At 61.0% G+C, this 13,580-nt stretch overlaps 1 protein-coding gene across 6 annotated transcripts in view; it reads right to left on the bottom strand.

The window, feature by feature from the left end:
* Window positions 1-13,580, bottom strand: part of DLGAP2 (DLG associated protein 2) — a 282,363-nt gene that overhangs the window by 10,323 nt on the left and 258,460 nt on the right. For all 6 annotated transcript variants that reach the window (XM_080659612.1, XM_080659611.1, XM_080659609.1 and 3 more), the window contains 3 exons: window positions 13,424-13,509; window positions 10,732-11,147; window positions 1,450-1,541 (listed from right to left, as the gene is read on the bottom strand). In XM_080659612.1, the coding sequence (XP_080515738.1) occupies window positions 1,450-1,541; window positions 10,732-11,147; window positions 13,424-13,509 (594 nt within the window). The remainder of the gene's footprint in view (window positions 1-1,449; window positions 1,542-10,731; window positions 11,148-13,423; window positions 13,510-13,580) is intronic.

The raw sequence follows: 13,580 nt of genomic DNA on the forward strand, positions 1-13,580 counted from the left end.
TGGACCGAAGGGCAGAACGACTGGTCGCTATGATGCGCACTGACCACCAGGAGGCAGACGCTCAGTGCAGGAGCTGCTCCCACAGGGGGAGTGCCGCTCAGCCAGACGGCTGGCTAGCCCAGTGATGGTGATGGGAGCCTCTCCCGTCTCCGCTGCAGGCGGGCAATAAGGAGAAGGGGTCCCGGACTGCGAGAGGGATGTCTGCCTGCCAGCTTAGGGGGCTTAGGGATCGGGCCTAAGCTGGCAGGCAGACATCCCCTGAGGGGTCCCGGACTGCGAGAAGGTGCAGGCCGGGCTAATGCCCCCCCCCGCCCCCAGTGCACGAATCTCATGCACCGGGCCTCTAGTATATTAATATGCATATACAGCGTGTCCCCAAAAAATGTATACACACCTTAACAGCTGATAGCTCAATTTTGAAAATGAAATGTACATTATTTTATTTTTTTTAAAATACATTATTATTGATTTCAGAGAGGAAGGGCGAGGCAGAGAGAGATAGAAACATCAACGATGAGAGAGAATCATTGATCAGCTGCCTCCTGCACGCCCCCTACTGGGGATCAAGCCCGAAACCTGGGCATGTGCCCCGACCGGGAATCCAACCGTGACCTCCTGGCTCATAGGTCAATACCCAACCACTGTGCCACACTGGCCACGCTGACGTATATTTTAACGAACACTGCCTGTACAATTATTCATAGTGTGTGTATACGGTTTGGGGGACATTATATATAAATATATGGCTTTCCTTTCCTTCTGATTTTCAGGAAGATCAGAACAAAGTTTAGTGCCAACCATATTAATTATCAAGTTCAATGCTATATTCATTTCACTCCTGACTATAATAATAAAAGCTTAATATACTTATTAGACCAGACGTCCTTCCGGACAACCTTCCGGACGAAGCCGGGGATGCGAGGGAAGCCCGGGTCCCGGGTGCTAGAGGGAAGCCGGTGCCGGCAGCCAGGGGAAGGAAGGCCTGTTCTTGCATGAATTTCGTGCATCGGGCCTCTAGTGAAATATAAAGCCCAAATTATTTCTAAAATCTCTCCTTAGTCTCTTTACATGTGGTTGTGTGTTTTCACTGAAGCCACCTCCTATCCTTGTCTGTGCCTGTGACAGTCTCCGTAGCAGCAGTCCAGGCCTCCTCTCCTTCCCCAGGCCCCGGGGGACAGCCAGGGGCAAAGGCCCCCCACCTCACACCCACCAGGCGCACCTGTCTCCTGCAGGCCCCGCCCCTACCCCACCCTCGCCCAGTCTCGCGGCCTCTGGGCCTGGGGTGCCCACGAAACCCTCCGAAGCTGGGCCGTGCCCTGTCTTCACTCAGTCTGCGAAGTGACGGCGTCTCTAACCAGCCAGACCCGGGAGCGTGGGAAGAAGGAGCAGCAGCCCAGCGCCGGCGGGGTGGGGCGGGGCGGGGCGGGCGGGGCGGGGCGGCCCACTCACCAGGTTCTGTTGGCAGAGCCAGTAAAACTGCTGGAACTTCTGGGACATCAGGAGCTGGGCGCTGCCGACGGCACTCCGGATCTTGCCGAGGACTGCGGGGCACAAACACAGACAGCGCTGAGAAGCCGCGACCGGGACACAAAGCCAGAGGGGAACCCAGGGAGAGGCGCCCCTCCGCCTCGGCGGTGAAAACGCCGCCTTTACCGCCCGGAGGCCGTCCGCCCGCTGGATGCTTTTCATTCCCAACGCGCCAGGGAGACTCACAGGCGACCGCGTGGCAACCGTCCCGACACCGTGCGTCAGCGCTGGGAGGAGCTTGGTGTACGAAGGTGGAGCGGCCTGGCTAGGGTGCTCAGGGGACAGCGCGTCGGACTGGGGCCTGAAGGGGCCTGGGTTCGATTCCCGCTCAGGGCACGTTCCCGGGCTGCGGCTCAGTCCCCAGTGCGGGGCGTGCTGGAGGCAGCCGATCCCTGGTTCTCTCCCATCAGTGGTGTTTCTCTCTCTCCCTCTCCCTTCCTCTCTGGAACCAGTAACTATGGGATGTGACATCCATACGTATGTAAAAGGGGAGTGTACGCAGGAAGCCTTCCTTATCCCCGCCCGGAGGCCGTGCTCGGGGCCGGAAGAGGCTTCCTTCCCGGCCTCCGGGCCGCCCGCGAGCTCGCCGTGAGGATGCTAATCGGGAGGAAGCCGCTCCATATCTGTTATCTCCACCCGTGTGACTAAATCGCCTCCATGAGCTACGGGGAGGTAGGTCAGAGCAAGGCTGTGAGGTCCAGCTCGTCCGCGGAGACGGAGCCACGAGGAAGGTCACGCGGGGGGATCGTGCCACGGAGGCCACGCCAGCTCTCGGCTTTTCCCACGGTGCAGTCCCCCCGACAGCGAACACACTTTGGGGGCCGGCAAGTCACCAGTTACCGCAACACGCTACCTTCCAGGGCTCACCAGTGCCCTCATCAGGAACGGGGCACAGATCGCCTGCCCACCGCCCTGTGCCATCTGTGGGCTGTGGGCGCCCCGGCAGCCGTGGGCGGTGCATAGGGAAGGAAGCAGAGCCGGGCCTGGATGGGGGTGAGGGAGGTGCCTGGTCCATCGGTCAGCATGCAGGTGCAGGCAGGAGCGGGGGGCTGCAGGGATCCTGGGAGGGGCTGCGTCCTGCAACCCGGGCACGTGCCCTGACTGGGAATCGGCCTCCTGGTTCATAGGTCGATGTGTAACCACTGAGCCGCGCCGGCCGGGCTTGGTGCACACTTTGACCCCCGACGGAACAGCCGGTGCCGTTCTGGTCTCCCAGGCCAGTGCGGGGACGAGCTGTGGCGTAAGAGGACTGACTTCCCCCGTCAACCCCTACCGCCTGCCCGGCTGCTGAGGACACAGAGAGCGACCTGCTTTCATCCCGTTGTTGCTGCAGGAACAGAGAGAAGCCGCAAGCCAGCGCACCCCCTATCGAGGCCGGCTTCCTCAGCGGCAGCCAGAAAGTCGGTCACTTTTATACAACTGGACGTTTCCATCCCTGATAGTCACATCCTCCTCAAAGGGTGACTCCGCAGAGGGGTTCCCGCACAGAGGGATTCCCGCACAGCGCTTCCCCGCATCGTCACCAGCTCCACACGGGCGGGCGGCCGGGAGGCGTCGGAGCTGCGTCAGGGGGTGCAGTGGTCATGGGGAGCAGCCGGCGGCATTGGAGCAGTATCAGTGGGGTGCAGTGGTCATGGGGAGCAGCCGATGGCATTGGAGCTGCGTCAGGGGGTGCAGTGGTCATGGGGAACAGTCAGTGGCATTGGAGCGGTATCAGTGGGGTGCAGTGGTCATGGGGAGCAGCCGGCGGCATTGGAGCTGTGTCAGGGGGTGCAGTGGTCATGGGGAGCAGCCGACGGCATTGGAGCGGTATCAGTGGGGTGCAGTGGTCATGGGGAGCAGCCGGCGGCATTGGAGCTGTGTCAGGGGGTGCAGTGGTCATGGGGAGCAGCCGGCGGCATTGGAGCGGTATCAGTGGGGTGCAGTGGTCATGGGGAGCAGCCGACGGCATTGGAGCGGTATCAGTGGGGTGCAGTGGTCATGGGGAGCAGCCGACGGCATTGGAGCGGTATCAGTGGGGTGCAGTGGTCATGGGGAGCAGCCGACGGCATTGGAGCTGTGTCAGTGGGGTGCAGTGGTCATGGGGAGCAGCCGGCGGCATTGGAGCTGTGTCAGGGGGTGCAGTGGTCATGGGGAGCAGCCGACGGCATTGGAGCGATATCAGTGGGGTGCAGTGGTCATGGGGAGCAGCCGACGGCATTGGAGCGGTATCAGTGGGGTGCAGTGGTCATGGGGAGCAGCCGACGGCATTGGAGCGGTATCAGTGGGGTGCAGTGGTCATGGGGAGCAGCCGACGGCATTGGAGCGATATCAGTGGGGTGCAGTGGTCATGGGGAGCAGCCGACGGCATTGGAGCGGTATCAGTGGGGTGCAGTGGTCATGGGGAGCAGCCGGCGGCATTGGAGCGGTATCAGTGGGGTGCAGTGGTCATGGGGAGCAGCCGGCGGCATTGGAGCGGTATCAGTAGGGTGCAGTGGTCATGGGGAGCAGCCGACGGCATTGGAGCGGTATCAGTGGGGTGCAGTGGTCATGGGGAGCAGCCGGCGGCATTGGAGCTGTGTCAGGGGGTGCAGTGGTCATGGGGAGCAGCCGACGGCATTGGAGCGGTATCAGTGGGGTGCAGTGCAGTGGTCATGGGGAGCAGCCGACGGCATTAGAGCAGTATCAGTGGGGTGCAGTGGTCATGGGGAGCAGCCGACGGCATTGGAGCAGTATCAGTGGGGTGCGGTGGTCATGGGGAGCAGCTGACGGCATTGGAGCGGTATCAGTGGGGTGCAGTGGTCATGGGGAGCAGCTGACGGCATTAGAGCAGTATCAGTGGGGTGCAGTGGTCATGGGGAGCAGCTGACGGCATTGGAGCGGTATCAGTGGGGTGCAGTGGTCATGGGGAGCAGCCGACGGCATTAGAGCAGTATCAGTGGGGTGCAGTGGTCATGGGGAGCAGCTGACGGCATTGGAGCGGTATCCGTGGGGTGCAGTGGTCATGGGGAGCAGCTGACGGCATTGGAGCGGTATCAGTGGGGTGCAGTGGTCATGGGGAGCAGTCAGTGGCATTGGAGCAGTATCAGTGGGGTGCAGTGGTCATGGGGAGCAGTCAGTGGCATTGGAGCAGTATCAGTGGGGTGCAGTGGTCATGGGGAGCAGCCGGCGGCATTGGAGCTGTGTCAGGGGGTGCAGTGGTCATGGGGAGCAGTCAGTGGCATTGGAGCGGTATCAGTGGGGTGCAGTGGTCATGGGGAGCAGCTGACGGCATTGGAGCGGTATCAGTGGGGTGCAGTGGTCATGGGGAGCAGCCGACGGCATTGGAGCTGTGTCTGGGGGTGCAGTGGTCATGGGGAGCAGCCGACGGCATTGGAGCTGTGTCTGGGGGTGCAGTGGTCATGGGGAGCAGCCGACGGCATTGGAGCTGTGTCAGGGGGTGCAGTGGTCATGGGGAGCAGCCGGCGGCATTGGAGCTGTGTCAGGGGGTGCAGTGGTCATGGGGAGCAGCCGACGGCATTGGAGCGGTATCAGTGGGGTGCAGTGGTCATGGGGAGCAGCTGACGGCATTGGAGCGGTATCAGTGGGGTGCAGTGGTCATGGGGAGCAGCTGACGGCATTGGAGCGGTATCAGTGGGGTGCAGTGGTCATGGGGAGCAGCCGACGGCATTGGAGCAGTATCAGTGGGGTGCAGTGGTCATGGGGAGCAGCTGACGGCATTGGAGCGGTATCAGTGGGGTGCAGTGGTCATGGGGAGCAGCCGACGGCATTGGAGCAGTATCAGTGGGGTGCAGTGGTCATGGGGAGCAGCCGGCGGCATTGGAGCGGTATCAGTGGGGTGCAGTGGTCATGGGGAGCAGCCGACGGCATTGGAGCTGTGTCAGGGGGTGCAGTGGTCATGGGGAGCAGCCGACGGCATTGGAGCTGTGTCAGGGGGTGCAGTGGTCATGGGGAGCAGCCGATGGCATTGGAGCGGTATCAGTGGGGTGCAGTGGTCATGGGGAGCAGCCGACGGCATTGGAGCTGTGTCAGGGGGTGCAGTGGTCATGGGGAGCAGCCGGCGGCATTGGAGCGGTATCAGTGGGGTGCAGTGGTCATGGGGAGCAGCCGATGGCATTGGAGCGGTATCAGTGGGGTGCAGTGGTCATGGGGAGCAGCCGACGGCATTGGAGCGGTATCAGTGGGGTGCAGTGGTCATGGGGAGCAGCCAACGGCATTGGAGCGGTATCAGTGGGGTGCAGTGGTCATGGGGAGCAGCCGGCGGCATTGGAGCGGTATCAGTGGGGTGCAGTGGTCATGGGGAGCAGCCGACGGCATTGGAGCGGTATCAGTGGGGTGCAGTGGTCATGGGGAGCAGCCGACGGCATTGGAGCGGTATCCGTGGGGTGCAGTGGTCATGGGGAGCAGCTGACGGCATTGGAGCGGTATCCGTGGGGTGCAGTGGTCATGGGGAGCAGCCGACGGCATTGGAGCGGTATCAGTGGGGTGCAGCAGTCATGGGGAGCAGCCGAGGCTGCTGGGGACGTGATGGCCTCCATGAGGGTGGCCAGGCCGGGCAGCGCACGGCGGGAACGACTCTCTGAACCGATGTCCCCGGCTCTGTAATCGCCGAGAGTTTGCAGTGAGAATTCTATCGATTCTTCCCACGATGCTTCCCCGATGCTGTCGGCAAAGCGGAGACGGTTCCCTTTCGAGCTGCGGACGAGCCCGGACGCTCGTTAGATGCAAACGTGCAGGACCGGGTCCAGTCTGGCCTGGGACGTGTCCGAAGTGCTGGCCGGCTGGCTCCTTCAGGTTACTTCTCACGCGGCTCCCACCATCCCCACTTCTGTCTCGATGCGCCCTGACGCCATAGCCGGCGTGGCTCAATGGGTAGAGCATCGGCCTGTGGACTCAAGGGTCCCGGGTTTGATTCCAGCCAAGGGCACGTACCTCAGCTGCAGGCTCCTCCCGGGCCAGGGCCCTGGTCGGGCGAGTGCAGGAGGCAACCAATCGGTGTGTTTCTCTCACATCGATGCTTCTCTCTGTCTCTCCCTCTCCCTCCCTCTCTCCCTAAAAACCAAGGGAAAAACAGCCTCCGGGGAGGAGTAAAAGTGAGGTTTCCGGACATTCACACGCCCTTCCTCTCCATGTGAAGTGGGTTTTGTGGACTCTGCAGGGGGTGTGACGTGAGCGTTTGAATCTTTATGACCCGTCTGCTCGGGGATTCCTGGGTGCCGGACATCACAGAGCAGGTGGGGGGGCCCTGCCTCCCGAATCTCCTCTGAGACTCGAGCTGAAGCGCACCCAGGTGTTCATGCTCCGGCCTCCCCACGGCGCTGGGAAGAGGTGCGTCCCCGTCAGGAGCAGGAGGCGGTGGTGGACCCCCAGGCTGCAGTGGCCACTGTGCACACGGCCCTGACCAGCTCGATCCATCGTCACTGTTGCCTTCTCTGCTGCTCTGGGACGCCGGGCAAACTTCCTGTCCACGTGCCAACCTACGGTCCCCGACGCGGCCCAGCCCTGCTCGCACCCCACACTCAGCACGCGGCCCACACAGTCAGCTGCGTGTCCTCCACTCTCCCGATGGCCAAGGACAGCCTACGAGCGGGCCCTGCCCCCCATAGAGCTGGCCACGCCCCCATTCAGAGCTGGCCATGCCCCACACGGAGCTGGCCACGCCCCACGCAGAGCTGCCCCGCCTCCACAGAGCTGGCCATGCCCCCACACTGAGCTGGCCACGCCCCCACACGGAGCTGGCCACGCCCCCATGCGGAGCTGGCCACGCCCCACACAGAGCTGGCCACGCCCCCACACAGAGCTGCCCCGCCTCCACAGAGCTGGCCCCACTCCCATGCAGAGCTGCCCTGCCCCCCACAAAGATGGCCCTGCCCACACAGAGCTGGCCACCCCCCCACAGAGCTGGCCACGCCCCCATGCAGAGCTGGCCCCATCCCCACAGAGCTGGCCACGCCCCCATGCAGAGATGGCCCCGCCCTCACCCAGAGGTCATGCTACTCCACAAGGGGGTAGAGACCCCAGCCCCTCTGAGTGTGACCAGTGAGCCCCATGGCGACAACATCACTGCAGCCCTCAGCTCTGGAGTCTGAGGTCACTGAGGTCATTCACTCCTTGGGGCAGAGTTGTTTTGGGCGTGGAGCTCCTTGGGGGAACTCTCCCTTCATGGACCTCAAATAAGATCCATGGCTTTGCCCTGGACAGCGTGGCTCAGGGGTTACAGCGTCGGCCCGAGCACCCAAGGGTCATGGGTTCGATTCCTGGTCAAGGGCACATACCTGGGTTGTGGGTTTGCTCCCCGCCTTTTGTCAGGGTGAGTGCGGGAGGCAACCAGTCTTGCTCGCTTCGATGTCTCTCTCTCTCTCTCTCTCTCTCTCTCTCTCTCTCTCTCTCTCTCTCTCTCCCCCTGAGAAGCAATGGGAAAAAATACCCTCCTATGGGGATTAACAACAAAAAGATCACTGTAGCTTTGGAACAAATGCTTTTATACCAGGAAACGTTCTATCTGGGGCGGACTTTATGTCCTTTACCCGCTTGGTTTAACATAATTAACACGAAAGTCCCCGTACACTTGTGTAGTGACGTTTGCCCGGTAGCGGACCCGCCTCTGCACGCACACCGGAGCCTGCGGCGCCGTGCCGCCCCTCGCGCCGGCATTCGTCCGGGCACCGCCGTCCATTAACCACAGAGGACGAGTGAGCCTAAAGGCACGCATTAGCCCAGGGAGCCCTGATTATAAAACTGAGTCTGGGAAAAAGCTGTCCCGTGGAATGCGGATTTCAATAGCCAGGCCTCGAGTTCGGTTTCACAGACATTTCTCGTCAGCTTTACTTTCTAAAAGTCCCATGACCGAGAATCGTGCATCTGTTCTTAAAATGAAGACGAGAATCCAAGGTTCTCCTACCTCTTAACGACTGCTAGGGAAATATCGGAGCTTGATGACCTAATACGAGGAGCTCAAGAGAGTGGGGCAACTTCAGAAATTCAGGAAGCCCTGCCCGGTGGGCGTGGCTCAGGGGATGAGCGTCGACCTATGAGGCAGGAGGTCACGGTTGGATTCCCGGTCAGGGCACATGCGTGGGTTGCAGGCTCGATCCCCAGTGCGGGGCGTGCAGGAGGCAGCCCATCCAGGATTCTCTCTCATCATGGATGTTTCTCTCTCTCTCTCCCTCTCCCTTCCTTGCTGAAATGAGTAAAAACATATTTTTTAAAAAATCATTATGTATTTATTTATTTAAAATATATTTTATTGATTTTTTACAGAGAGGAAGGGAGAGGGATAGAGAATTAGAAACATCGATCAGCCGCCTCCTGCACGCCCCCTACTGGGGATGTGCCCACAACCAAGGTACATGCCCTTGACCGGAATCGAACCCGGGACCCTTCAGTCCGCAGGCTGATGCTCTATCCCAGCCTTGGGCAAACTACGGCCCGAGGGCCAGATCCGGCTGTTCTATCCGGTTCTCTTGCTCTCCCCTCCGCTCCTTTACTTTGAATTTATATTAGTTCACACAAACACTCCATCCATGCTTTTGTTCCGGCCCTCCGGTCCAGTTTAAGAACCCATGGTGGCCCTCGAGTCAAAAAGTTTGCCCACCCCTGCTCTAGCCACTGAGCCAAACCGGTTTTGGCTAAAAAAATCATTCTTTAAAAAAAAAAAAAAGAAATTATGAAAATCCCCAAAGCTAGCAAAGCTAGCAAGCAGTCTCTCCTCTGTCCCTGGTGTCCAACGTAATGGCCACACAACCCCGCTTAGTTACGGACTAGCAGTGAGGAGACCCATGCACCCTGGAAATTATTCAGCAGGCGTCTGCACTCGAGGACACAGGCCACGCCAGCCCTCGCCGAGGGCAGGAGGGCACGCGGGGGTGCAGGGGGCGACGCTTTAGGAGGCGTGAGTAGCCGGGGATGGTGCCCTTCCCCGTCTCACTGCTCGTAGGATCCCCCACTCGCTGTGAACAACTCTGCCCTGGCCGACGCCGTCCAGGTTACCGTGGCCACTTCCTGTCCCCATGCCGACCCACGGTCCCCGCCGGTGACTGCCTCGTGCCACGCACTCGGTGTGTCTCTGTGGGCGGTTTACGTTAACCCAGGGGTGGGCAAACTTTTTGCCTCGAGGGCCACCATGGGTTCTTAAACTGGACCGGAGGGCCGGAACAAAAGCATGGATGGAGTGTTTGTGTGAACTAATATAAATTCAAAGTCAAGGAGCGGAGGGGAGAGCAAGAAAACCGGATAGAACAGCCGGATCCGGCCCGCGGGCCGTAGTTTGCCCACGGCTGCTTAACACCAGGGTCCGGAAGATCCCGGAGGCTCAGGGACGGCGTTACACGTCTCGTTCAGGGGACACAGCCGTGCAGCAGCGGGAACTCACTTCCCGCCCGTACCCAGGCCGCTGCAGCTCACTCACTCACTCACTTGTTAGTCCTCACCCAGCGCATCCCCCCCGGGTGTTTTTGGGGAGCGGGGGAGGGAAGGGAAAAGACAGAGAGAAACATCGATGTGAGAGAGACACATCGACTGGTTGCCTCCCGCGTGCGCCCTGACTGGGGCGGGGATCGAACCTACAGCTGAGGTACGTGCCCTTGACCAGAGTCGAACCCGGATGCTCTGGCCCCTGAGCCAACCTGGCCAGGCTCAGCTCTGACTTCGCTTGGCATGAAGCCAGAGCTATTTTTTTAAAAAATATTTTATTGATATTTCACAGAGAGGAAGGGAGAGGGATAGAGAGTTAGAAACATGGATGAGAGAGAAACATCGATCAGCTGCCTCCTGCACACCTCCCACTGGGGATGTGCCCGCAACCAAGGTACATGCCCTTGACCGGAATCGAACCTGGGACCCTTCAGTCCGCAGGCCGACGCTCTATCCACTGAGCCACACCAGTTAGGGCCAGAGCTATTTCTTATCAACCCGGGACAGCCACGAACCAGAGAACAGTGGGGAGGCCCCAGGCCCAGCTGCTGCCCCGACTCGGGGGCTGGCCCGTGGCTGTGGGACCGAGGACGCCCCACCGGCCGTGGCACCTGACCACGCAGGACTTGGGCCTTCGATGTTTCAGCCACACTTCCCTGTCCACCGACCAGCCGCTTCCCGGGGACTGGTGGGCGACGCAGGGAGTCCGGTTACCCCTAATTACACACGTCGGGGGCACGCCCCTCCCGTCCTGGCCCGGCTGCCCGAGGAGGGGCCCACCCGCAGGGGTCAGCCCGCCGCCCGAGCGCTTACTTTCCTCGGCCAGGTCGTTGTCCTCGGCCTCCCGCTCCATCTCCTTGCACCAGCCCTCCATCCTCTGCGTCTCCGTGTGCAGCAGCTTCAGGAACCAGGAGCCGTCCCTGCGGCAGGGCGACACCCGCCCGCTCTCGGCCGAGTCCAGGGCCGGCTCCAGCCAGGGCTCGGGCGGGGGCAGGGGCGCCGTGTCCACGGGCGCCCGGTAGTCCTCCCGGTAGCTGAAGAGGCCCTGCGTGCGCACCGTCCGCAAGGCCCCGTACTGCGTGGGCGTGCTGGGCTCCGAGTGCCGCTGGAAGGAGTTGCCGAACTGCAGGCCCTTGTCCTCCATGGTCACCTGCCCCGGGAAGCCCTCCAGCTCCAGGTCCGCCTGCACGGCCGCCGTCACGCTGTTGGATCGCTTGAAGCGCCCGTGCCTGTGCGGGAGGGGGGGACGGGAGGGGAGAGAGGGGAGGCCTCTGAGACAGGCCCGGGCACACCCCCCGGCCCTTGGCACTGGGGCCTCGGGAAGAAGACCCCGTGCTCCCCGGTGTCTGCTCCTCCACCCGACACCCTTCGACTCTGCTGACGTGGCCCTCCGACACCTCCCTGCGTCCCAGTGTCTACGCCACAGGGTGGGGACGCCCGGCCCGCGGGCCGTGTAAGGCCCACGGATCCTTTGGTCTGGCCCTGCCAAGGCAGCAGTGGTGAGCTGGTGCAATGTTCGACCGGACCGAGCAGGCTCGTCGTTAAGTGGATAATTCTGTGTGACCTGCGGGTGATGCTATAAACATCCACACGGCCCTCGCAGAACAAAGGTTCCCCGCCCCCGGTCTAGACAACGCCCCAGGGATGCGAGTCTCTTCCGGCAGCAGGAGGTCCCCGCACAGGGAGCCGCCCTCTGGGCCCAGTATGCACTAGCCCAGTGGTTGGCAAACTGTGGCTCACGAGCCACATGCGGCTCTCTGGCCCCTTGAGTGTGGCCCTTCCACAAAATACCACGGCCTGGGCGAGTCTATGTTGAAGAAGTGGCGTTAGAAGAAGTTTAAGTTTAAAAAATTTGGCTCTCCAAAGAAATTTCCATCGTTGTCCTGTTGATATTTGGCTCTGTTGACTGATGAGTTTGCCGACCACTGCACTAGCCCACACAACCCCAGCTGCTTATCTCCCGTGGGGGAACCCGTGGCCACGCCTGGTCCCGCCCTGTCACGCGTCAGGGCACAGGCGTCTTCTCCCGCCGGACAGCCAAGCCCCCTGCCCTCTGAGTCCGTCACACACAGTCATGCAGGCGGGTTCTGACCTCAGTTGGGGCGTCACCACCTCCACAGCCCGTGGGGGCTGAAGGCAGGACCAGGCTCCGAATCGGAGCCCCGATGTCGTGGGTGAGAGCTGGGTGCGTCTCCTGCAAACTGCACCCCAGCTACACATCTGGCTCCCCACCCCCGGGACCGCAGCCAGCACAGCTGAGACCGCAGCCGGGAGTGACTGTGCCGTGTACTGCGCTCGAGGCAAGGACGGGAGGACCTGCAGCTGCTGCTGGGGACGGAGGCAGCGGGCGGGTCCCCTGGGGCAGGCGACGCCCAGGTACCAGAGGCCTCCTGGGAGCCTGGGAGGCCATTACTTTGTGGCCTGAATGCCTTTTCCATCCAAGAGACCTTTATAGGTTGGGTTCTAAGACACCCTACTATGTGTGACGGGCAGGCAGGGATTTACCGATGAGATGCAGACTGAGGATTAAAATGGTTTCATAAGATTGACGAGATATGCTATTCTAAATAGAAAACAAAATAACAACCCTGATCTTGTTTCAAAAATATCACCAGAGCCCTGGCCAGTGTGGCTCAGTGGATAGAGCGTCGGCCTGCGGACCAAAGGGTCCTGGGTTCGATTCCGGTCAAGGGCACGTACCTTGGTTGTAGGCTCCTCACTGGCTGGGACCCTGGTTGATGGGAGGCAACCCATCGATGTGTTTCTCTCACATCGATGTTTCTCTCTGTCTTTCCCTCTCTCTTCCACTCTCCCTAACAATCAATAAAGAAATATCCTCGGGTGGGGATTACCAATGACAATAAAAAAATAACAACCAAAAACACACACCAGAGGTCCTGACCAGTGTGGCTCAGTAGTTGAGCATCGACCTATGAACCAGGGGGTCACCGTTGTATTCCCGGTCAGGGCACATCACATGCTCGGGTTGTGGGCTCGATCCCCAGTGAGGGGCGTGCAGGAGGCAGCTGATCCATGATTCTCTCTCATCATGGATGTTTCCGCCTCCCTCCCTTTCTCTCTCTCTCTCTCTCTCTCTCTCTCTCTCTCTCTCTGTCTGTCTCCCTTCCTCTCTCTCTGAGATCAATGAAAACGGACTTTAAAAAATTGAATTAAAAGATAGTAACAGCCGTGTGAGGGACGCTCTGCCCTCTACTGTTGGAGGCAGCTCCTTGGAGCGAGGACGCGTCCCCGCACGTGGGCCTGTCTGCGCGCACAGATGCCAGATGGCTCCGGGGAGAGTCCTTCCCCGCCTCCTGCAGAAACAAGACCCGGGCGGCCGCTAGCGCACACTCGGGTGGCGGGCGCGGACGGGTTCGGATGGGTGACCCTGTTTCTGCCCATGGCACGAGTGATCTGTGGTTGGCCTGACGGAGAAGCTGGCCACCAGGCTCCTGGCCCGCAGCTCGGGCTCGGCCACGCCGCGGCTCGCGAGGGGCGGAGTTACCTCTTCTCGTCCTCCACCTGCACGCCGACCGAGTGGTACTCCCGCAGGCCGCGGCTCTCCGTGTCCGAGTCCGTGGCGGTTTCCACCTAGTTCAACACAGAACGTGGCGCTTCAGAACAGGGACGCGGGACCCGGGCCGGGACTGTCCCTGGGCGTG

The sequence above is a fragment of the Plecotus auritus genome, assembly GCF_963455305.1.
Source record: "Plecotus auritus genome assembly, chromosome: 3".
NCBI classification, from domain to species: Eukaryota; Metazoa; Chordata; class Mammalia; order Chiroptera; family Vespertilionidae; genus Plecotus; species Plecotus auritus.